Source organism: Podarcis bocagei (genome assembly GCF_964188305.1).
Source record: "Podarcis bocagei genome assembly, chromosome: 12".
NCBI lineage: Eukaryota > Metazoa > Chordata > Lepidosauria > Squamata > Lacertidae > Podarcis > Podarcis bocagei.
Window position 1 is genome coordinate 39,971,870 of NC_138137.1, and position 21,226 is coordinate 39,993,095.

Genomic DNA, 21,226 nt, shown 5'->3' on the forward strand with positions numbered 1-21,226 from the left:
CACAGGAAAATGGTCTGATTCAGAAATAACAACAAACCATGGTTTGGTACGGCAAGAACAAGAAGTGCAAGGTAAAGCATCTGGCTGCAACTTGTAACATGAAGGGCTGCCTTCTTCCATACAAGCCTTCTTGGATGTTGAGAAGCAGCAGCTTGTGGGGAGCGGGCAGCTGTAATGCTGGTTCTCCAGAAAGTGGATCACTGATGCTTACCAGGAGGGAGAGAGAGAAGGGTGAGGCATCAGAGAGATCAGGGCAGTACAAATTGAATTATTCTGCAGAGGTCCTTTTCTCTGTCCCAACAACTTCTGATGCATGTTTGGTGGGAACTCGAGAAAGCGCCTTCTTAGTAGCTGCAAACCAACACTTTAGGAGACCAGGCTTTGTAATCATGAAGAGTGAACACCAACCATCTCTGTGTTAATCATTATATGGTATTAATTGTGCCCGCATCTGACCCTTACAAATCTAGTTTTGCATTTACCTAGAGGGGTGTTACTCTAATACTGCTTCATGAACAGCAAATCTGCTTGTGCTAGATTTGTGCCTGTTAAATGTAACTGCTTGCAACTTCTTTTCCCCCAAAGCATTCAATATTTGCACAATAGACAGAAATCTCTTTTCTATTGTGGCATCTCTACCCTCGGAAAAGATGCACCCATTGAATTTTTATCTACCATTAAACTGTTAAATGTGCAGGGTGCTGGTGGGCAAAAATTGGTAGTCCTACCTATATCTGAGAAGGCTATGTTGTTGAGGCTATAAGATATATCCAAGAAGGCTGTGATGTTGAAGCTGGGGGCTAGCAAAATGAGAATATTTCCCTTTCTATAAGGACAATGAAGAAGCAGAACTGACTTATTCATAATACAGTACAACACCAAGGCAATGGAACTGGAGTTGTTGCAGTTCCCAACATCCAAACTGTGGCCAGGGATCAGGCAGTTCAGCCATAACCATTTAATGGAGGATATACTTTCAATAAGATTAATATATATATGTTTATAAAGTAATCAAGAGTGGCACCATGGAAAATATACTGGCTTTGCTCCAGCCGAAGTTAGCTGCACTTTTCCCAATGAAATCTATCTGCAAACTTCAGTAGGACCCAAGTGTGACTAACTTAAGTCAGGATTGATCATCACATGTACAACTGTAAACATGTACAACCACAGGCTCTCAAAGCCAATTTTATATACATAAATTAATCTGTGATGTGACAGCAGTATGTTTTGGGGAAATGGTTATGGAGGTTATCAGTATAATATTTAAGCTGCAACGTACACCTAAATCTTCCTTATATTGACTTTAATTACACTGAAAGCATATCACCAATAAGGTTTCATGCTGCAGCGCCTTATCAGTGAACATCAGCAAAATAGTCTGAAACTGAACACAGATAAAAGGGCAGTGAATAGCTGGATAACGTTTGAGATTTGATAGCTTTTGTGTAATCAGCCGTGTACCAAAAACCAGGCTCAAAATAAAGCTTTGGAACTATGAGTCTGGTAATGAGCAATATAACCAACTTACTGAATACAACCAAAATTGTTTTTGCCAAATGGATTTCATTTACAATTGTGTGGGGTGTCTTTATTGTTTCTTGTCTTGCCTCTGCATTTTATTTTTGCTGTTCATGTTCAAGCCAGGCATTTTGTTTAATCATTCCAGAGCCATTCAGATAATTCCATGTTCATTTTTACAAAAATCTGTGCACCATGTTGTGTTGGGAGGTGGCTGGTTTTTTTAAAATCGCAGAATCAAGACACCAGGTGCAAGCCATGCCACCTCCTCACTCACAGCTCATCCTAGCACTGCAGTGCTACTAATAAACGAAAATGAGTCAGCAGATGAATCAACAGAGTGGGATGATACAGTCAAACACACACCAAAACTCACATCAGATATGGCTAGTTATATAAATCAGAAGATTTCACTTGATCGTATCTTCACAAATTGCTGTTCCGGAAAGGTTTTAGTGGGGTGGAAAGTTTCTAATAGTAGGTGGAGTTCAGCATTGGAACAAAGAGCTACTCTGCATCACCTGCAGGTCCTACAGATGTTGCTGGACCCCAATTCCTGTCATCCCTGACAACTGGCCGTGCTGGGAGTTGCAGTCTAATAACATCTGGAGGGTTCCCTACCTCACTCTACCCTTAGGCAGAATGGGGCAATTGTCTCAGGTGGCAGATGCCGAGAGCTGCCCTGACCTCTCCCTGCAAGCTAGCAGGTGGATCTGTCCCGTCACCAATATTGAAGTAAAATTCAGCTGCCTGTTTCTTTGGCTTCCCTGTACATGTGGATGGTCACCTTGCCCTTGGCCTCGGGTGGCAGAATGTCTTGGGCTTCACCTGAGAGGCAACTGAATATCTTTTGGGACCGGGATATCTGAAGGCCTGACTTCAACTCCCATACAATTCTACCCTTTTTCTGAGATCATCTTCAGAAGCCCTCTTTTGTATCCCAGCACCCCCCTGAAATACACTTCATCGGGACCAGTGACAGGTCCTTTTCTGTGGCCGCTCCTAGGCTGCTGACCTCTCTCCCCAAGTAGGTGTGCTTTGCTCTCTCCTTAAATGGCTTCCAGAAGCTAGTAAAAGCTTCCTTTTGGTTTGTAAGGTACCGTATTTTTTGCCCTATAGGGCGCATCGGCCCATAGGACGCACCTCGTTTTTTGGGGTGGGGGGAATGAATAAAAAAAATATATTTTTCCCCCCAGCCGCAGGGCTGGGGTGGGGGAAGCCCAAGCTTCCCCTGACCCCAGCCCCCAGAACAGGCTGCTATCCACAAGCCTTGCGAGCCTGGCAGCAACTCCCGCCAGGCTCGCAAGGCTTGCGGACACCTGTGCGAAGCACGGGGCGCCCTCCGGAGTGCGCCCCATGCTTCGGGCTGCAGGCTGCTGCCTGCAAGCCTTGCGAGCCTGCGGGAACTCCCGCCGGGCTTGCAAGGCTTGCGGATAGCTTCCTGAAGCCTGGAGAGCGAGAGGGGTTGGTGCGCACCGACCCCTCTCGCTCTCCAGGCTTCAGCGAAAGCCTGCATTCGCCCCATAGGATGCACACACATTTCCCCTTCATTTTTGGAGGGGAAAAAGTGTGTCCTATAGGGCGAAAAATACGGTATATTAGTTTTTATGTGCATCTGCTTTTTTTCTTTTTAAACAATCTTTGCTGCTGCTAGTGTTTTGTTTTTTTACTGTTGTCTTAGCGTTTTGATGTTTTCAGCTTGCTAATTTATGGTGTGAGCTTTGAGCTGCCTTGAGCGAGCACAGATGGGAGATAACAATTTCAAATAAATATAAAAGAACAGGAGATTTGCTGCACAGTACTATACACCCATTTGCCTGGGGCAAGCCCTATAGGACTCTATGGCAGTTACTTCAGAGTAGACATGGTTAAAGTTGCACTGTGAGGCTGCAATCCTGCATACACATATCAAAGAGTAAGCTCCATTGAATACAGGCGACTTCTAAGTAAACAAAGGAACATTGGAAGATGCCTTATACAGAGTCAGACCATTGGGTCCATGGAGATCAGTACTGTACTGTCTGCATCGATTGGCAGCGGCTCTCAATAATTTCACACTAGGTACTCTCGCAGTTCTACCTGGCGATGCCAGGATTGAACCAAAGACCTTGGCCATCCTCTGCTGCTAAGCCACAGCCCTTCACACAAAGAACAGCACTCATGTATTCTGTATGTCCTACAACTGTGAGCTAAGGGTCCTGCTAGCGCTGCTTTAATGGTGTGTAGTAAATATCAGATTAAGCTGTCCCCCCCTCATGCCACTCTCTTAGGTATGGCCGAGTTCAATTTGCAAGAAACCCCACCACCACCATCCCTATATTTATCTCCTAATTCAAGAACATATGTCTATGCAGCCTAGATTGGTAAGAAGGATTAAAAAAGAGATAGAGAAAGAAATCTGAATCAGAACATCCAGCTCCATTGTGACAGCTCCAATAAGATCAGTAACCTTCATGCTGCTAATGATGAACAGAAGGCAGATGCTCCATGATGAAAGATGATACATGTGGGTCCTGCTGGCTACACCTCAAATTGATTCTCCCTTTTCCCAGTAGCATCCCTTTTTTTCCTTTATCTTTTTTTGGTTCTGCTTCAGAAGGAGTTGAGTCATCTCATCTGCTGCAGAAAATGTAACAATGCTAATTATATCTGCTGAGGGTAGGCAGGTAGTTGTCAGGCAAGGTGGGCTTTCGAGAGGTGGAAAGAATTCCGTCAGGAAACAGATTCCCTGCAATCAGAGCAGCCAGATGAAGCTGCCAACTTTCTCTCTCCTGGGCAATTGCACAGGGAAGCGAGGTTTATTTATTTTTTTACAGACCCTTCCTAAAATCTGACATGCCTAATGGTGTCCTTCTCGTGCTCTTTGTTTGGGCACAGACTGGGCTCTTTTCTCCCCAAATAAGAACCATGTTTTCAGGCACTACTGTCATGGACTGGTTGGACGTAGAGGAATGGAAGGAGGAACCAGCTGGAGAACCACCAAGGGAAAAAGGCTCAGATCCCGGGGAGGAGTGGTGGGAGAACAATGAGTGGTCAGAGGGAGAAGACTGGGAAGAGGAGGTGTCAGAAGCTGAGGAGGGAACAGGGCTCAGTGAGCTGGGAGAGTCTGTGGCAGAGAGCAGTCCAGGATCAGCGGCAGAAGCTGAAGCAGGAGGGTGGGAGGAGAGAGGCCAAGAGGCAGAGATGAGTCAGGTTGGTGAAGAGTCACGGGTGTCTCCCTCTCCTACTGCAACAAGCTCCCCTCCCCGCTTGTCTCCCAGAATCAGAAGAGGCATGAAAAGGGCAGAGGAGAGGTTGGTGACATGCAGACACACTCTCTGGTTGCTTGGAAAAAAGCAATAGATTGCTGGAGAGGAGCAGCACTTAGGCAGCTGCAGGGAGGTGAAGACCTTCAGTCTCAGCAACTGCTTCATGCGAGCAAGACCTACCAGAGATGAGTTGCTGGGCTCATTAGGCCTGACACTCCTGTTTCTGCTAATGAAGCATTAACTCCAGCTTGCACAGTGTGATTTACTGCTGGCTCACTCCAGACAACTAAACTGTATAGGTGGTTTTCACACTCCCTAAGTAGGATTCTCAAAAGGAGTCTGAATCCCTGGGTTCATATCAAATACTGGGAAAGCAGACAACTGGCTATCTGGCCAGGAACTGGCTGGGAGGAACTAGGATCCAGGAGAGCTTGAGTCACTGACTAACTTTTGGAGGGGGTGTTGTATATAAATGATGGCTGCAGATCTGGCACAGGAGGCCAGGAGCTCAAGCTAAAAGCTCTGCAAGTTGGAGTTCTAAGGCAGGCGTGGGGAACCTGTGGCCTTCCAGATGTTGTTGGGCTCCAAATTTAATCCCTAACCAATCCCTGGCTAGGGTTGTAAATTAAGAGTCCAACTATTTCTAGAGGGCCAGAAATTTCTGGAGGGCCAAAAAATCCCTGTGGCTGCCCTAAGGTTCACAGGGTGCTGGACTCCCAATTCCCATCAGTCCCAGCCAGCATGGCCAGCAGTCATGGATGATGGGAGTTGTAGTCTAGCAACATCTGGAAGGCCGCAGCTTTCCCACCGCCACTCTTGCTGAGAATATTTCTTGCTGAGACTTTAGTAATGCTAAATCTACATGTCAAGTAGTTTCACACACATAAAAAGTGTGTTTTCTATGACTGTGCTCTACACAGGACATGTTTTTCCTTCATCAAATATAGCCACAAAGGGGCTGGGAGGCTGACTCAGCAAATAACACCTTCAGGGACAAATAACAGCGTTGGGGAGACAATTTAATGCAAGTACATGGCATGAGAGGAAAGAACTAAAGCAGATCCCAGGGGATGCTTCTGTTAAAAATGTGCTATCTCCTAAGTGTGGTAGCTGAAACACACTACTAACCTAACTGTAGTTTGACCTCCAGCTTGGGCAGGTAGTTACAGGTGAGGGGAACCTGTGACCTTTTGGATGTTGTCGGACTCCAACTTCAACCAATGCCACCCAGCATGGTCAGTGGTCAGGGATCATAGGAACTGCAGTCCATCCCTATCTTTCAGATTTGTATACCCACTGTTTTTTGAGGGCATTTGGCTGGCACACTAGGAATGCCCCAGGGGGTCTCTTTCTCCACACTCTGGCAGTATACTTTTGAAGTCTTGTTGACACCGAAGCTTTCTTGCTAACTGCTGACAACAAAACCCAGTAGGGTCCTTTTTCTTGTAGCAAGTAGATCTTCAAAATTAACCTTTCAGGCACAAAACACCATACAGGTAGTTAATATTTAGCTCCGTGCAGCTTTTGATTCCTTAATATATCTCAAAAGTTGGCTTAAAGCCTCTTTTTAGAAAATGGGGGGGGGGGGAGGAAAGGTTTTCTGAAAAAGGATATTAAGCTTTATCTAATCCTGTCAGCTGGCATTATTCAATTCATCTGTAAGCAAGGATGAAAATAAACACGTCGAGTTTATGAACCGCATTCTGTTTGTGGCAGATTTTCAAAGGTTGCTCAATGTTGAACAACGAGGATATTTATAATAAACCTGGTACATTTACATAATCTTTGTAAGGAACACACGTAATGTCCTTAGTAAGACTGGTAGGCAGATATGATGGGGGACTGGTGAGAACCTGCTAATTCAGCCTTGCAAGAAATTGCAACCTATGCTCTGTTTGCCAGCACTGCTAATGAAAATATGAAGCAGGTTTATAAAATGGGGGTGGGGTGGGGGTTGACCTGTGGCCCTCCAAATGTCAATCCTTGACTACTGGCTACACTGGCTGAGGATGATGGGAATTCATCAACATCTGGAGACCACAGGTTAGCCACCCCTAGGCCAAATGGAGAGAATTGCTGTGGGTGTAGATTGCATAACAAGCTACAGCTGCTGAAATTCCCCTCTTTTAGATCCAGAAAGCCTTGCCTCTTTTAACACTCAACACTGCAAATCTAATCACTGGTTCTGGTACTAACATACTAATCATGTAACAACTGACATAATACTGATGCGCAATAATTCTCACAAACCATTTCTTATACCACCCAGCAACATATAAAAGAAAATCACTTTGAGTTACATTTCGCTATTTTAGACAGTACTGGCGACAATGGATGGTAGATACCGTATTTTTCGCCCTATAGGACGCACCTTTTCCCCTCCAAAAATGAAGGGGAAATGTGTGTGCGTCCTATGGGGTGAATGCAGGCTTTCGCTGAAGCCTGGAGAGCGAGAGGGGTCGGTGCGCACCGACCCCTCTCGCTCTCTAGGCTTCACGGACCTCTCCGCAAGCAGCGGGAGCCCGTCGCTGGGCTCCCGCCGCTTGCAGAGAGTTGCCTGCATGCTGAAGCCTGCGCGCGCTGAGCTCTGCGCATCCAGGCTTCGTGGACCTCTCCGCAAGCAGCGGGAGCCCGTCGCTGTTTGGGGGCTGGGGTCGGGGGAAGCTCGGGCTTCCCCCGCCCCAGCCCGGCGGGAAATAATTCCCCCCCTTTATTTCCCCCCCTAAAAACTAGGTGCGCCTTATGGGACGGTGCGTCCTATAGGGCGAAAAATACGGTAGCTTTTGTTAAATAAATCATGAAGTTATCATGCAGTTCCTTCAATAAGAAAAAAAGACACTGAGATTTTGGTAATAGGACAATTTATTAAAATGTAATTGATTAATCTGTTAAAAGCCAGATGATTAATTAACTAAAAGTCTTTAATCAGTTACCAGTCCTACTATTAACACAAGAGTAATTTCACTTGGAGTGTAAATTAATTTTAGTGGTTTCCTGCCCAAATTCATCCCGAGGCTTGCTGTTTTGATCACTTTCCCACACAGACCATCTGCCTAATGAAATAAAGTCATCCTTCCTCCTCAAGTGATTCAGCGTATAACTAGGCCTGGATTAAAAGAGTCTTGTCCTTGAACAAAAATATTTTATTTTCCCTTTTTTAAAACATCAGTATGTGCATGCAAAATGGGGGGAAATGAAAATAAATTGCTTATCAGCCTTCCAGCTGATTCAAATCATTGACAAGTCCCATGATTTACCATTGTCAAAACCAAAGTGCTATTAAAAGGTTCAGGGCCAAAACAAGACAATTGCATTTAATTTGCCTTCACCTTTGAAAACAGAAGCTGTGGGAGAGCAGGAGCAGGAGCAGGATATGGACGATGGTGTATTTTTTTTTTGGGGGGGGTTAACCCTTCCCTCCTATGCTGTAGTCTCCTAAAAATGACCCATCCCATGTTGCCATTTGTGCTGGGTGAAAAGCTATAATTGATGGTAAATCTTCTCATGGGGAGAATAGCATGACTGCAGGATGGTTGGAAAGGGTTAACCTCCCTTCCTGCAGTCTGAATCCTGCTCATACCACTCTGTGGCTATTATAGCTAATGGAAGGCTGGGCGGGGGGCTCCAGGCATATTAAATGCAATCAGGCATTCCACATACAGTATTGTCTTTTTTGGCCCTCTGAAACACAGGATTATATCTAGGCAAAACAATATTTCTAGCTGCCCCTTTGCTAGAAGCAGCTATTTTGCCAGCTTGAGAAAAGCAAAAAAAAAAAAAAGGGGGGGGGGCTGTTGTTTAAATTAAATTGAGTGGCCATAAGTACAGTACTTGAAAGAACTGGCTGGAATGGCCTTTATGCAGACTGGCTGCATGTGTTGAATCAAACATTTACTTTTCAAAAGCAGCTTCTCAGTTATCTAGCGACAGTTTATGACAATGTTCATGCCGGCTTATGTTGAAGCAAGGCACATAATTGTTTAAAACATGCAGGAAGGTCTGTTGGGGTGGCAGGGAAGAATGCTCCAACTTACCTGGGTGTGAGCACTACAGAATGGCAATGGCACTTAGACAGGCACCGGACTGAGCTGTGAACACTCTGTGACAGGTGAGGAACCTGTAGTCCTCCAGATTTTGTTGGACTTCCAACTCCCATCATCACCAACCTGCTGTCAGGGATCAGGGGAGGTGTAGTCCAACAGTATCTGGAGGGCCGCAGACTAGCCAACCCTGGGTTAGCACTTCAGTTTTGCTTCTGCAGAATCCTGGCTTGCTCTGATATACAAACTGTGGTTTATCACAAACCCCATAACCCATGGCTTGGAACTGGCTTGTGTAGAAGCTCATCAGAGCTTGTGGTAAACTGTTATCTCTGGTTAGTATGCCATGGCGAGCCAGGATTCTCTGAAAACAAAACTAAACGCTACAAAATTTCTCCACCTGACTGTGCAAGTCCACTTCAGGCATGTAGTGCTAATGACAATTTACTATTATGTGTAGACAATGCCTTTTCCTCCAGAATGCGGGGCTAGAATCCTTTTCGGGATATTTATCAGTAGCTCACATGTTCACTGTCAATAATATCCAGTTACTAAAGAGTATGTATTTAGCTCTGATAGTAGTTGTGGACCCAGCTGCGATTCTGCACCCTTGGTCATGCTGAAACCAAGGTGACTGTTTCTCTTTGCCCTTCCTTTCTTGGAGGAGGTAATTATTAGCATCTTGCTTCTCTCTAGGTTTTGTTATTGCCCTAATCATGCTTTATTTGAATCTCAGTGTTAGTCCAATCCTGGTGTCATAATGGCCTCGTTTTATTTAAAAATCTTACAAACCTTTCCAGCCAGCTTTGAGAAGTCATCTCCCCCTATGATCTGTGTATCTTGCATAGACTGGTCATTCTGAAAAATAAAAGTAGATCACATTTTACTTGCACTCTTAACTTTGACAAATATCTTCATCCCTAATGAGTTGACTGTGAGCTAGTACCCAAAAAGGGCACACAGACCAATCTCGGTGAAACCTATTTCTATAGAACTATTTATTGTCTGTTATTATATCTTGCTCAGGGCAACTAACAACTATCCTTAAGACCTGATAAATATACAAACCCATGAAATAGAAATAAAGGTTACAATAAATCCATACCAGCAATATACTCTCAGTATCAGTGTGCAATTAATCACCAAATGCCTGGCAAAATACTTTTTATTTTTTAAAGGAGGCACCTAAATACTATGACTGCAGTGAATGGTCTAATCTCAGGGAAACTTTTTTGGGGGGGAGGGTGTTTTCAGGTTACTATTGGAATATTGATTACTGTATTATGTAAATCACCCTAGAAGTTTTATTGAACAGAGGACAATAACTGAAATTTATAAGAAGGGTGAGGAAAACAGAACATCTTACTGCTGCAGAAAAAGATGCGTTTTCTCTAACGTTTCCAAACTAGAAAAAGTGTGTGTGTGTGTGTGTGTGTGTGTGTGTGTGTGTGTGTGTGTGTCCTCAGGTAAAACCACCAATAAGACATCTGTTTTGGGAACAAGACTCTTCTAGACCTACAGAGTAATTAATAGTTGTAATAAACAAACAAGCAAAGGGTCTTTTGTTTACTTTTAAAAAATAAAATGATAAAATCCCTTTCAAAGGCTTTGAAGTATACTTCCTTTGCATTTTAACACTCTTGGCTGCGGCAAGAACTCTGCTGCTGGCAAAGAACTGCAAAAGTGAATCCAAGAGTCTTTCAAAGCACAGGATTATACTATCCAATAAGAGAAGTTAAGGATTGTATAGCTGTGAACTGGCAGCTACTGGGGAAACTGCTATGTAATTCTTGTGACCATATTTGCAATTCCTGCCAAAGCAGAAGAATATTTTGCCACAATGGAAGGAACAGATGTGCAAATGAAATCAAAGCAAATGCCTGTGTATTGCATTAGCTGCCCTTCATAAGTGACATTATATGAGTAGCTTTAATATGTTGTTGCATATCATCCTTAAGTCCACCAGCGCTGGTTGATACTCTTTTCTTGCGTGATTTCAATGGGTGAAATCCAAGGTTGCTGTTCTGCTTGTCTTATAATCCAGTGGAGGCGTATGAATAAGAGAAAGAGGTAATTTTCTGCAATTCCCTCTCTCCCCTGAAGCCCCCAACCCTCTGGAGCAGATTTTCATGGAGCTGAGAGGGCCGCAGCAAGAACTGGGGGTGGGGGTGGGGAATTTCTCCCTTTCTCACATGTTAGTGGGCACCTCCACTGGATCAAAAGTAGCAACACTGAATTCCACTCTCTATATTAATATTTTTTTCTTGAAGGGCCTTTTCAGTGGTGACCCGCTGGTTAAAGAATTCCCTCCCCAGTGAACTGAGCCACACCTCTTCTATGCAAAGCTTTAAGCATACCTTAAAGTGTTCCAAATTGGTTTTTCCTTAAATGTTTTAAATTTGAAACTGCTAATTTCATTTACAGTTGTCTTTTGTTTTTGAACTATTTCTGGTTGTGCTTTAACTCAGTTTCAAAAAAAATTTGCCGAGCCTCCCCCATTTTTATTGTTACTGATGCAACAAATACAAACAAAATTTATTAAATTTATAAACAAAAATAAAACAATCTCAGTAGAAACTAAAAAGCCCTTGGATAGATTATACAGATACAATAAAGTTAGTCATCTTAACATCAGTGATAGTTAAATAAACTGCATTTTCATCTTCCAGGCACTGTATGGATGTTGTTTGGTGATTTCAAGTGCATTTTATATTGTGTTATGTAAACTGCCTTGGAGGGCTGAAAATACAATAAATAAAAAGTTTAGCAACCTAAAATTGGGATTTTATTCCATCATATTTAAAGGTCAACTTGGACTCACAACTGTCTTCTAATGGTATCAGCGAGGGAGATTCAATTTACTGCCTCCCTGATGTCCTGGACTCTAGCTCCCATCAGCATAAACAATAGTCCAACACTGATTGGGAGAGCACCGCGCTAGCTTCCTTCTGAGCTAGATGGTTCATTCCCATGCTTTTTCAGAACTTTAAAGACGATATTGAAAAAAGCAGTTCTTATCATCAATTTTGTATTCCAGTTAAATTCAACATATTGCCACGAATCATTATGTACTGCTCTCAAGCCACTTCACAGTATTTTGCTCCGTGACAAATTGAAGAAATTGCCATCAGGAAACATATTTTAAATCTGTTCTGAAAACTTTATAGAGGGCAGACATCTAACAATGGCTGACCTATGAAGATGAGTGGAACGCAGGCGATGGAGGCGGGAAAGGAATTAAGAGCACCTTAATCTTTATCTAAGCAAACCTTCATCTATGCTCTCTGACGTTGCCAGAACTCAGGAATATCTGAAGGCACCATGGATGACTTCAGGCTTCCCTCTGAAGACGGTGAATGCATTCGCACCATCAAATCCTGGCTTATAAACTGTGATACGCACAACCTACATGCTCCCTCTGCACAAGCAAGTATATGAACCAGGAAGCTTAAGCTACTTCAGCTTCCCGTTATGTCTGAACTGGCAACTAGGGTAAATAGCTTCCAAAGAAGCCAGGATCTGGAAGCCATATTTTATTTGTTAACCTTGGTTTCCTGATTCAGACATCATAGGAAGCTATGGTTACCTGTAGCTTCCTAGCTTACATGAACAAAGTGGCTGTGAAGCTCGTGCATGTCACTCAACTGACATTTCATCATGCACATGTTGCCACCACAGCAAACTGGCTGGGAATATTTAGTGAGCTTGAATCTATGTTTCCAGCAGTCAGTCTCCTGTGCCTTATCATCTATACCAGCGGTTCTCAACCTGTGGGTCCCCAGATGTTGTTGTACTACAAATCCCATCATCCCTGAGCTCGGCCTTGCTAGCTAGGGGTGATGGGAGTTGTAGTTCAACAACATCTGGGGACCCACAGGTTGAGAAAGGCTGATCTATACCATCAACACTCTGGTTCATCAGCAAATTAAACTCTGTGGCTCAGTTATATCCTCTAGATTTCAGTACCCACATGGATACTGTCCGTTGACCCTTCAAACCAATCAAGACGCTACAAGACTTAATAAAACAGTAATATCCCAAGTCATGTGCTCAGCTGGTCCTTGGCAGATGCTGCTAAGTGGACTTGCTCCATCCCTCTCATTTTCCATGCCTTTGTGCTCTACAGCCTGATCCATCATAGACCACACCCTCTGCCTTTGAATCTTAAGCCTGCTTGCCTGGGATCCCCGACTGCAGCCTGTCTGTGAACTTAGCTGAGGCCTCACAGATACAGTTGTACTTTGGAAGTCGAACGCCTTGCTAGTAGAACGTTTTGGCTCCCGAACATCGCAAACCCAGAAGTGACTGTTCCGGTTTGTGAATTATTTTTGGAAGCAGAACGTCCAATGGGGATTCCATGGCTTCCGATTGGTTGCAGAAGCTTCCTACAGCCAATCAGAAGCTGCGTGTTGGTTTCCGAAGGTTTTGGAATTCGAATGGACTTCCGGAATGGATTCTGTTCGACTTCTAAGTTATGACTGTATTCTGCAGGAATGCATCCATGGCAGAGACCTGTGGCAGGGATAAATGGACTGCCTCTCAAGCTGCAATCATGAGAAACATCACCAGAAGCTGGATTGAAGCCTTATCCTCTTATCCTGTACAGTGGTGCCTCGCAAGACGAAATTAATCCGTTCCGCGAGTCTCTTCGTCTAGCGGTTTTTTCGTCTTGCGAAGCACGGCTATTAGCGGTTTAGCGGCTATTAAAGGCTTAACGGCTAAAAGGCTATTAGCGGCTTAGTGGCTTAGAAAAAGGGGGGGAAAGTGAAAAAAATCGCAAGACTCGCAAGACTTTTTCGTTTTGCGAAGCAAGCCCATAGGGAAATTCAACTTGCGAAGCGCATCGAAAAACGGAAAACCCTTTCGTCTAGCGGGTTTTTCGTCTTGCGAGGCATTTGTCTTGCGGGGCACCACTGTACTTAATAAACCTCCCAGATAAATGGAATTTCGAAGAACAAACCCAAAAAGCAATGTTTAAAGCTTTCTGTATATGCTCCTTTAAGTACCGTAGAGAGAAATTCCCAGCATAAAATGTTTCTTGAGCCACCTTCTCAAAGCTTCCATAACAGCAGCGACTTTTAGGTTGCCAATTCTTCCAGTATTAGATCATGTCTTTTGAACTGGGTGGGTTAGTCTATTATTACAGTCTTCCTTTTCTTTTCTGGAGGCCAGAGGGATCTTGAATCCATCTGAAGCTACATGTGCAATGAATTGGGTGGTCTCAGGAAAGAGAGGAGTCCCACAAACAGGGCTGCCGATGTGAAAGTTGCACAAAGCAGCACACATCTGCCGGCTTGCAGTAGCCGAGCAGAAAATGGAATCTTTTAAAAACTGTTCTGGCAGAACAAAGGCTAACTTAATAATGGCACAAATGCGGCTGCAATAAATTTCCAGCACTCTGCCTCGTTAAAACTATGGACGGGCCCTCTACTACATCCCTAGTTGCCTATCATCTGAGCTGTTATATTCACCCCCTTCCTCCCTCAGAAGAAACCTGTTGATATGGTCTCCTAGAAATTGCAAAAAAGTGTGGTTGTTTTTTTTAAGTACATCAGGTTTGGGATGTGTCAACAATATAGATTTTTATAGACCAGGTTTTATTCATCTTCACTGCATCACAATCAGTCCAAAGCACAGAAGCTGTCAGATACTCTTGGACAAGGCCTAAATTAGAAGAAGGCCATCTCCTTCTTTCCTTGTGAACCTGCCCATCCATTGTATTCAGCACTGTCTTCTTGCATCCATGCCTTCTTGCCTTCAGAGTTGTGGCTGGATGGGACATGGGGCAGGGCCTTCTCAGCTGCTGCACCCATGTCATGGAACTCTCACCCTAAAGAGATTTGATTGGCCCCCTCCCTTTAAAAGGCAAGCTGAAAAGCCTTTTAACATTTTCACCATTAAAAATTGGTTCGGGCTAAGTTACTGTTGTTGTGATCCTATCTTGCTCTTGTCTTTAATTATATTTTTTAAACCTAGGGTTGTTGTTTTTTGGTTTTTTATTGTATTAAAAGCTTGTTTGCACAATCCAAAGGATAACTGTGTCTGCTCCACATACAGTTGTACCTTGGATCCCGTGCGCCTTGGTACTCGGATGTTTTGGCTCCCAAACCTGGGAAGTGACTGTTCCAGCTTGCGAACATTCTTTGGAACCCAAACGTCAGACGGTGCTTCTGCGGCTTCCGACTGGCTGCAGGAGCTTAATGCAGCCAATCAGAAGCTGTGATTTGGTTTCCGAACATTTTGGAAGTCGAACGGACTTCCGGAACGGATTCCGTTTGACTTCCAAGGTACGACTGTATTCTGCTGAAGAGAACGTGTTAGGTTAGTTTGCTTAAAAGCATGGACCGAATGAATTTCTCCAGCACCACTGGTTGTGACTCACATATTAGCCTCCAGTCAATGCTGGAAGAATAACAACAATGTGCCCAGACTTATGCTTGCTTCTTGCAGAAAAGTCTTAAGTGTCCCTAAGTGTGTACACACCTTCATTTATTTTTAGCATGTTGGGAAGCGTTTACAGCAAATTCCGGATGAAACATTTCATGAAAATGGAATTTGTATACTCATCATGCTTCAAACAGGAAATCTCCTTCCCTTGAACCGGACCCCAAGAAAAGATATGGCGTAATGGACAATGTGCCATGATTAATAGGTGTTTGTAAAGGATGCAGCCCTTTTTCCCCTGGAATTTTTTTGTTGGAAGACTGAGAACGCAACAATGAAAGTGCAGCTCCCAGAATGCCCTGGTGGCATCCTAATTCTAACAGAACTCCAGAGCTGTTTTGTCTGAGCTGTGACATTTCGATGGCCTTATCTGTTCTTCAACACTTGAAATAAATAAAGGAATCAGGCAGCAGGGTGCATTTCAATTTGGTTTGTGTTGCTGATTTCATGATAGCTTCCAAAGTTAAGTTATCAATAGCTAAGCGAGTTGGGTTATTTAATTGTTCTGGTTAAGCGTGGAAGATTGTCTAAGGGGGGAAAACTGCAAGCGTGGGTCTTTAAACGGAATGTTTCAAAGTGCATAATGCACTCAATGCATGGAGGGGAAATACAAGCTGTGGTACAGCAAGAAGTTTCTTTTCAGTAACACCCCCCCCCCCCCCGCTAAAGATGTGGCAAGTGTTACAAACAACTGTCATAAGGGCTAGTTTATCAAATGGGGATGGACCCCAGAGCAGGGAGAGCACAAATAACTATGCACCCTCGGTTCTGCTCAGCCTTGAAATAGCCAAATTAGAGGTTAGGGTGACCCTGTTTTTGTTTCCTGTCCTTTATATCTGATTTTTATTTTTGCGGTGTAAGTCACAGCAAAAAAATGTGATTAATTAAATCTAACAGTAATTAAATCTAACAGTAAAAATTAAAATTAGATTTAGATTTAAAATTAATTAAATCTAACAGTAAAAATGTGATTAATTAAATCTAACAACAACAACAACAACAGTACCGCAGGTGCCAATCTACTCTATTGGCTAATATTGCACTCTTATCAAAATGCTCATCCCAGTGCCAATCCAACTTGCTGCCCATCTATGCATAGATGGAAAGAGTGTTAATAGCAGATTTGCAGAACGAAGGCCTGGCTGATCTAGTGCGGCTTTTCAGTCGCAAGCAGAAATTATTTCCATCCTTGATTCTGGGTGACTACAGCTGAATGGCGCTTGCAGATGGCCGGCCGCAACGCTGCACAAGGCGACTGGGCCAGTGCAACTGCAACAAAGTGAGATGTTTTCTAATGATGAGTTCTTTCAGAGCACAAAAACAATGTGATATATTGTGTTTCTCCACTCTGCTGTAGATTAACCTTCCACCCAATGGCGTCACTGCGTGAGCAGTTTCAACCGGGGTGGGGAAGGAGACAGAAGAAAGACAGTTTTTTAATGCTGTTCCACCACTAGCAGGGAAGATTTAACCTCCAAATTTAATTACATGAATGAAAAGGAGGATGAGCAGGATTATCTGCCAGCTAGAGCAGCTCAGTAACCCTGTGCCGTGAACCATGCACATCTGATAAATCCGAACTCCCTGAAAAGTACAGTTTTCTCAGATGTCTACCAATAAAAACATCTGTCTCGAATGGGGGGGATTGAGAGCCCCCGCTTCTTAATTTGCAGCTGAACATGCCTTTCCACTTGATGACAGCTCTATTTTTGCAGTATAATGTGCTCCTATTGATATGGGTTGGCCAGATCAGTGTTGTTTTTTTCTCCTGTTAGGTCAGGGAGGTTTGTGCAAAATGATGTTCACGGTGGCATAAGAAGTTGGACAGTAACACTGAGATCCAGTGCTGAGGGCCTTCTGGAGGCTTCCTCATTGCGAGAAGCCAAGTTACAGGGAATGCCAGGCTGAGGGCCTTCTCGGTAGTGGCACCCGCCCTGTGGAACGCCCTCCCACCGAATGTCAAAGAGAAAAACAACTACTAAACTTTTAGAAGACATCTAAAGGCAGCCCTGTTTAGGGAAGCTTTTAATGTTTAATAGGTTATTGCACGGGTGTCAAACACAAGGCCCATGGGCCGAATCCGGCCCGCGAGAACTTCGTCATGTGGCCCGTGTAGCCGCCGCCGGCCACCAGCCTTCACCTTTTATTCTCGCTTTATTTTTTTTGACATAAGAAAGCCGCCTCTTCAGCGCATGCGCGGCAGCCTACAAGCCAGAGAACGTCTGCCCTCTAGCGGCGCCGGCCGTTCTACACAGGAAACCTCCACTTTACATGCATTCAGGAAACCACTTCCGTGGTTACAACCGGCCCTTTGAGGGTGACCAAACTGCTGATGCGGCCCCCGATGAATTTGAGTTTGACACCCCTGGGTTATTGTATATTAATATTCTGTTGGAAGCCGCCCAGAGTGGCCGGGGAAACCCAGCCAAATGGGCGGGGTATAAATAATAAAATTATTATTATTATTATTATTATTATTATTATTATTATTATTATTTAGCAGAAGGTGTGCCTAAGGCAGGAGTAGGAAACCTGTGGCCCTTCAAAAGTTGTTGGACTCTGACTCCCATCAGCCCTGCCAACATGGCCAGTGGTCAGAGGCAATGACAACTCAGCAACAGCTGGCGTGCCACAGGGTTGGAGAAACTTCTTCAGCCCAAGTGTGATCTTCTTTGGGCTGCACAGCAGAGGTGGGGGTGTCACCAGACTCATGTCACTGTCCGGCCTCGCATGCAAGAGGTACGACTGCAGTTCAAGGTCGCAGTCCATGCAACTGGAAGAAGGTGCAGAACAAGGCTGGTGACGGGCGTGGCCTTGGGAGCATGACCTGGGAAGAGTTCTGAGGGCCATACAGAGAAGATCGGAGGGCCACATTTAGTCTCTGGGCCCGAAGTTCCTCACCCCCAACCTACAGGATAGGGCAAAATATTCAGATACAGACCATTTGCCTCCTAGGGCAAATGGATAGCAGGTTTCCCTCCAGGATAAACATCCATTAACAAACATGCAAATCTGGGTGATTGTCAAGGCAACACTTTTTTTAAGAGCAGGGAATACTTCTGTCACAGCAGAAAGCTGAAGGTACCATAGTTCCTGTTGTGAATGTGCTCCCCCCCCCCAACATAGGAACAGAAGCATCTGTAGAGAATAGTAGGAGAATTGTGTACTAATGAAAATGAATATATATTGTTTAAAATTCACGCTCTGTGAACATTAGCATACTTGAAATTATTTTGCCGGAAGACTAAAATCATTAAGTTCATGGCTTCCCCTTTCCGGAAATTCATATACTGCAGACAACAGATGGGGGTTATTTTAATCCCACAAATAACTTCTTGAGGCAAAAAAAAAAAAAAAAAAAAACTAGTGGAAAAACAAAGTAAGCACACAGTTATATTCTGTCACACACACCCATCAACAGTATCACCACTTTCAGCTTGACCTCAAAGCCCCTTTGCAGAGACACAAACCTACAGTTTACAGTGCAATTCTATGCATATTTACTCAAAAGTAAGTCCCAATGAGACCAGCGAGGCTTAATCCCAGGTAAGCATGTAAATGACTGCAGCTTCTGAAGAAGAAGAAGAAGAAGAGTTTGGATTTGATATCCCGCCTTTCACTCCCCTTCAGGAGTCTCAAAGCGGCTAACAATCTCCTTTCCCTTCCTCCCCCACAACAAACACTCTGTGAGGTGAGTGGGGCTGAGAGACTTCAAAGAAGTGTGACTGGCCCAAGGTCACCCAGCAGCTGCATGTGGAGGAGCGGAGACGCGAACCCGGTTACCCAGATTACGTGACTACCGCTCTTAACCACTACACCACACTGGCTGAGAAATGTAGAGAACTCTACTGCTAATGTCACATAAGATGCATGTCAATATATATATATATATTGTTACTGAAAATGCTAACTCTAAGGTTGCTTATAAATACAGTAATTCTTTTAGAAATCGTAAGAACAGCTGTTGGATCAAGCTTCTAACAGCAGCCAAGCAGGTGTCTCTGGGAAGTCCACAAAAACAGGGCCTGCAGGCAAAAGCTTCCTAACACAGAAACTGGTATTCAGTGGCCTGCTGTCCCTGAATAAGGCATTTAATTATCACCACTTATGAATATACAGATATGAATGGGCCTTGGGTGAGTTTGGAAATAACAACCATCCTACTTGGGGAATTCAGGTACTGGAACCATTTGAGGACTGAAGTGGGGTCAGGTACTGAATCTAATCCTGGCGTAAACCATCTCAGGGGAATGACGAATGGTGGTGGACAGAAATTAAGATACCGGAGCAGAAAGACCTTCTAGTTTACCACAGGTCAACTGGACAGGTGGAGGAGATGCGTCATCATATAGGCCATGCGTCATCCACATAACCACTGAATCAATAAATATGTAATTGCATCTTTTCAATAAAAAGTTTAAAATGTTGGTACTAAGAACAAGCTGATACTGCAAGTTAGCAATTTTATATTTATATCCTGCCCTACAACCCAAAGCAGTGTTTATGTGGTTCCCAGATGATACCCCATCAAGGTGCTGGCCAGACCCACATCTGCTTAGCTTCAGACCATGTCCTGGGTCAGTTGCAAAAGCCGGGGTTCAAGGAGCAAGTAATGCATGAGATCTAGGTTTGTGAAGAATGGGCCATGGACTCCAAAATTATGGAACCAGAACCAGGAGGACGGTCAGCAGATGGAGACATGAATACTACAAAGTGCATTTGTTCTCTGAAAGCATGAGGCCCTCTGCCTTCTGACCACACTGTTCAAGGTCTCTTTCCATTCCTGGACATCTGAAGGCTCTGCTATCCCAACTCAAACTAGCTCAGTGTTTAATCACAAGAACCACTTATGGATGAGGCACACGAAAGAACATGGAATTGGATGTATCGTGCTGAAATATGCCTCCTTGCTACTGCCACATTCTTGAACTAGACTGAATAGGCTCTTTCTGGCTTATGCCTTGCAAGGCGGGGTCCCCATCTGATCTATTTTAAATAACAAGGCCTGAGAGATGCCAGCAGAGGATGTCATAAAATTCCTTGGGAGAAATTATAATGCTTCTGGGCTTGCTCCAATTAACAATGTTCCTTTTCCAGAGCTAAATGAAAGGAAATGCTCTCTAAGCATTGTCATTCATATAGGAACAAAACCAAACAAACAAACACACACTATATACTTTGGAAAACTGTTTCTTTTCTTAGTCTGTTCTATGAGCATGTGGATCCTTAAGATATACCAGTTGCTGGAAACGACAGGAGGGGAGAATACCCTTGTTTTCAGGTCCTGCTTGCAGGTTTCCCAAAGGCCTCTGGTTGGCCACTCCGAGAGCAGAATGCTGGACTACATGGTCCCATTGTCCTGATTCATTTGCATGATGGATGCTGAGATCAAGAAGCAGGTATCTGACTATATTTGGATACAAGTGGGTGCCATTTTGAATCAAGACAGCAGCTTGAACTTTCTAAAACTGTAATAATTTTAACGACTGGTTTCAGAACTACCTTGATTTTTTCCCTCCTTCTTCTTAGAATCCCCAAGCAACACTTTCACTAGTTAATATTTACGGCTACATGAACATAGTGGGATCCTCTGAAACATCCTCTGGGTCTTGCATTCCCAAAGGGATTGCTGCTATTCCTTCAGTGAGATAGCTATAGGCTATAGGCAGGGTTACGCGTGTTAAAATTAGAGCATCTACACCAAGGGGACTTTATTGTTGGAATGTACATCCTGCTCATCCTCCCACAGGGTAGCAAAAAGAACTTGTACCATGGAAACGAACTATCAAGAAAAGTGGGGTCCTATGGCCTGTGAGCCAACCACCCCATTTGAAAGGGTAGTAGAATGAAGGTCTACATATACACTGAAAGGTATTAAGCATATTTACTCTGATTCTTCTAAGATGGGGGAGGGACTTTATGCAGAACACTGAATTCTCACTCCAATGAAACCTGTAGGAACACTCCCACAAA

The 21,226-nt window shown here is 44.0% G+C and overlaps 1 protein-coding gene across 2 annotated transcripts in view; it reads right to left on the reverse strand.

Moving 5' to 3' along the window:
* The window catches only part of PRTFDC1 (phosphoribosyl transferase domain containing 1), a 49,698-nt gene that overhangs the window by 9,884 nt on the left and 18,588 nt on the right, over positions 1–21,226 (reverse strand). Inside the window, exon 4 of one of the 2 annotated variants that reach the window (XM_081163293.1) lies at positions 9,602–9,667. The exons of the other annotated variant lie outside the window; for it this stretch is intronic. Coding sequence (XP_081019419.1) covers positions 9,602–9,667 — 66 coding nt within the window. The remainder of the gene's footprint in view (positions 1–9,601; positions 9,668–21,226) is intronic. 2 annotated transcript variants of the gene reach the window in all.